Source organism: Bradysia coprophila, unplaced genomic scaffold (genome assembly GCF_014529535.1).
Source record: "Bradysia coprophila strain Holo2 unplaced genomic scaffold, BU_Bcop_v1 contig_373, whole genome shotgun sequence".
Lineage (NCBI taxonomy): Eukaryota > Metazoa > Arthropoda > Insecta > Diptera > Sciaridae > Bradysia > Bradysia coprophila.
In genome coordinates, this window is record NW_023503632.1 from 2,092,486 (window position 1) to 2,096,264 (window position 3,779).

General features: G+C 39.9%; 1 protein-coding gene across 1 annotated transcript; it reads left to right on the plus strand.

The window, feature by feature from the left end:
- Window positions 1-2,335: 2,335 nt before the first annotated feature.
- On the plus strand, window positions 2,336-3,779 carry LOC119081967 (WD repeat-containing protein 74). Its single transcript, XM_037191279.1, has 3 exons — window positions 2,336-2,505; window positions 2,568-3,597; window positions 3,670-3,779. The coding sequence occupies exons 1-3, from the start codon at window positions 2,409-2,411 to the stop codon at window positions 3,752-3,754; spliced, it is 1,212 nt and encodes a 403-aa protein (XP_037047174.1). The 5' UTR covers window positions 2,336-2,408; the 3' UTR covers window positions 3,755-3,779.

Sequence of the window (3,779 nt, forward strand, 5' to 3'; positions counted from 1 at the left end):
ATTTACTCAAGCTAGAGGGGTCACAGACGGACGGATGGACGGACATTTTTTTTATTGCGGATTCGTCATCTATGAACATAACCAAATGCTTTGCCCTTACTGTCTGCTTCCAATTCGACGTGTTACAAACGGCATATTAATCTTATAAGCCCCCAGTACTTCGTACGGGGCTAAAAATGTGTGACCTGTGATGCGAGATAATGTGGGGCGACCCTATTTCAAGCAAATTTCGAAATATTTGAGTGGTATAAGTGGAAAACGCAAAACAAAGCCAATTATAACTATTTTAGTGGAAGATTTTAATATTGTGAAATGATACCATTAAAAAAATCCTTTCCGCCCAGGAGGAGCTTCAACTTATTTTCAAGCATTAGGTCTAGAATGGGAATAAAAATTGATTCATTTCTACATTATTATTGCGTCTGGAGCACTTCTTCAGACTAGTTTACACAATTTCAATGTTGAACGACAATTCGTTGAATGTAACTAGGTTCAGGACTTCTCATCCAGAGGGTCCATTAGCCATTACTCAGAACTGTTAAATTTCACGATTATCGAACTATTCGTCCTGAACTTCTTGAATTACCGCACTTGAATGACTTGAGTTACTTGATGGATTCATCATTTCTCGTCATTTCTCCATCAGGTCAACGGCAAATGATAATGTGGACGGTTCAGAGCATTAATTTATGCAACAAAAATCACCTAGAATTACATGGTGAATTATTTACACTTTCGTTAACTACTCAATATATTTGTACAGTAGACGTCAGTCATATTCCAACGTAAATTTGCTTCAAATTGCAAAAAAAAACATACGAAATAGTGTATAGATCACTTATTCTTGTCGTCAGACATATCAGATGACGAGCTGCTTACGACAATTTTAAATGTTGCTGGCTGAGTGTCTGTTTGAGTGTGAATCCTCTGCCGATCAGGGGAAAAATTGACGAAGATTCCGCATTCGTTTTTACCGCCAGAATTAATTCAAAAACTCAAAAGCTGTACTGGGTCAGTAAAAATGTGTTTTTAGACCCGTACGAAGTACTGGGGCCTTATAGGTTTACGCATACGTTTGTAACACGTCGAATTGGACTACCTGAGTAAGGGGAAACCGATTGTGGTTGTCTAGAGATGTCAAATCCGCGAAAAAAAAAATGTCCGTCTGTCTGTCCGTCTGTCTGTCTGTCTGCACGATAACTTGAGTAAAACGCATCCGATTTTGAAAATTCTTTTTTTCCCCGTTTGGTAATGTCAAAAGACAGGCAAAGTTCGAAGATGAGTGATTTTGGATCGACCCCTCCCGAGCTGTGGCCCAATAAGTGCTTTACGGTTTTTCGAAGATATCTCCGGACATTTAAACGTTAAACTTGTAAGTGATACGTCAAATAAAAGGTATTTACAATACCGATCGACAGAAAAAAAGTTTATGGAAATCGGATGTCCGACTCGTGAGTTAGACCCCTTGGTGTGAAACAGGCACAGGGCGGGAAGCAGTTTTTGCTTGTAGGTCGGCCACATTTGAACATATTTCGTCTGTTTTCACTTTATTAGATAGGTATTGACCGTACCAATCAGGGAAAAAAAAGTTCATGAAATTATGTTCTCCGGAGCGTGAGCTAGGTCTCTTGAAGTGAGCTCTTATCTGGCTACTCGGAAGTACAGTGAACGTGGTGTATTTTGAGAATATCTCGAGTAAATTTTGACCGAATTTCATGATTTTTTTTTGTTTGAAAGGTATTAACGAATGTAAAGCGTCGGTACTATTTCCGGTCTCCTAACAAAATGGCTGCCGGCGGCCATATTGAATTTTAGTAAAAGCGATATAAAGTTGGAAAATTTGTACTTAGATAGTTTCTGTTAACATGGAAATAATTAGTTATGTGCGTGGGGTTTCAGGGATTCCATATATGGACATCTATATATACCTATATACAGCTATATTGAGCTATATACAGGCATATAGAGCTATATAATAGCATATTCCTCTGTGAAATGTTTATTTATAGTGAAATATAGTTAAATATAGCGGTACATAGCTGTTTAAATAGGAATTTTTGAAATTTGACTTCGTACGGGGCTGTCTATATTGCCTCCGGCAATTTAGTTGTATATGATAACAAGGCAAAGAGTGGATAATGTAACTGATTTTAAAGGGAGAATAGTTTTTCAGCAGAGAAGAAAATGAAGTAAGAGAAATGAAGAGTTTCACATTAAAGGCTCTTGATACGAAAAGGTGTTTCGTACGGGTCGGCGTTAGCTATGTTTTTTTTTGGTTGGGAAGGCGTGAAACTGCCTTATCACCTAAATGTCATCGCGCACATGTTTGATGTACACTGTTGCAAAATTGGTTTTGAACTGTCACAACACATAACCATTACAGTACATCGTCGAATACAGCCAAAATCATGAAAATTAAAACGATCACAACTGCAAATATCAAAAATCCTGCCTACAATGAAAAACATCAAATATTCGTTGGCACACACACCGGCTCATTTAAAAGTAATTTGTCCGAAATTAATCTGTTTTTCCTATAAATTTTTATGACCCAAACTGTTAACCAGGAATCGATGTATTTGCCGACACCCCACATGCACAAGAGAATCTTCAATCAATCAGCTCGCTGAACAAACAATCTCGAGTCACCGCTATGGAGTGGGGCGATGAAAATGAGATACTCGTGGGTCGGACCAACAAGTTCATCAAAATTTACGATGCATCGAATAACGAATTTACCAGCACCATTGAATTGGACGATGGACCAATCGTTGGAGCGGGACGTTTTGATGGTAAAATAATAGCCGGACTCTCTGGGGGAAAAGTTCAAATATTCCAACAGAACCAGGAATTCCTTCAAGCTGGCGACCATCTGTCCCGAATGCGACAGTGCAAAGAAAATAGGAAACTGATTGCTACGGGCGGGAAAGGCAGACAAAACAACTTGAAAGTGTGGGACTTGGAAACGAAGGCGAAAGTTTTTACGTCGAAAAATCTGCCGAACGATTATCTGGAGCTGGAGGTGCCTGTTTGGGATTCGGATATTGTATTCTTAGACGCTCATCAGTTGGCCACTTGTTCCCGACACGGATATCTTCGAGTGTATGATACGCGTAAACAACGACGGCCAGTCTTGGAGTACGTCAATCCGAAAGAGCAAATTGCGTACGGCTGCGCAACCGTACACGAAAATACTTTGTTCGTCGGCAGTGCGTCTGGAATCGTGCGTGCGTTCGACACCAGAAAGATGAAGACAATTGTGCACACGTACAAAGGTTTTACGGGCAGTGTCACCGACATCGTAACGGACAACAGCGGAAAATATCTTTTCACCTCATGTCTGGATCGATTCGTTCGCGTTCATTCCGTTGAATCAACAGCTCTGCAGTATCAATGCTACGTAAAATCGAAGGCCACACAGATTCTAATGAGAACCCATGACGACCAGCCAGACTGCGTTATGTTGGAGGACTCAAATTCAAATGAAGCCGATGACAATCAGCAATCGGATGATGATAGTAATGATGAAACGGAATCGGAGGAATCAGGAAGTGATTCGGAGTATGAGGAAATGTTCCAACAAATGCAGACAGTCGAGTAAGTTTTTGGGATGTTGTGCGAAGAGTTGGCCGAGTTTCTTAATTTCCTTTTTTTTTGGTGTTATTTCAGTGAGGAGAAGCAGGAACGGCCCAACAAGAAGAGGAAAACACAAGAATCGATTAAGAATAGCAAAATTTCCAAGAAGAAGAAATAAATTGTCGATGACGAATGTTTACAAA

What these genes read in the sequence shown, in the direction of transcription:
- LOC119081967 (XM_037191279.1), top strand. Translation starts at nt 2,409, where the DNA reads ATGAAAATTAAAACGATCACAACTGCAAATATCAAAAATCCTGCCTAC. An exon ending in ACACACCGGCTCATTTAAAA is followed by an intron (nt 2,506 to 2,567) that starts GTAATTTGTCCG and finishes ACTGTTAACCAG; the next exon opens with GAATCGATGTATTTGCCGAC. An exon ending in CAACAAATGCAGACAGTCGA is followed by an intron (nt 3,598 to 3,669) that starts GTAAGTTTTTGG and finishes GTGTTATTTCAG; the next exon opens with TGAGGAGAAGCAGGAACGGC.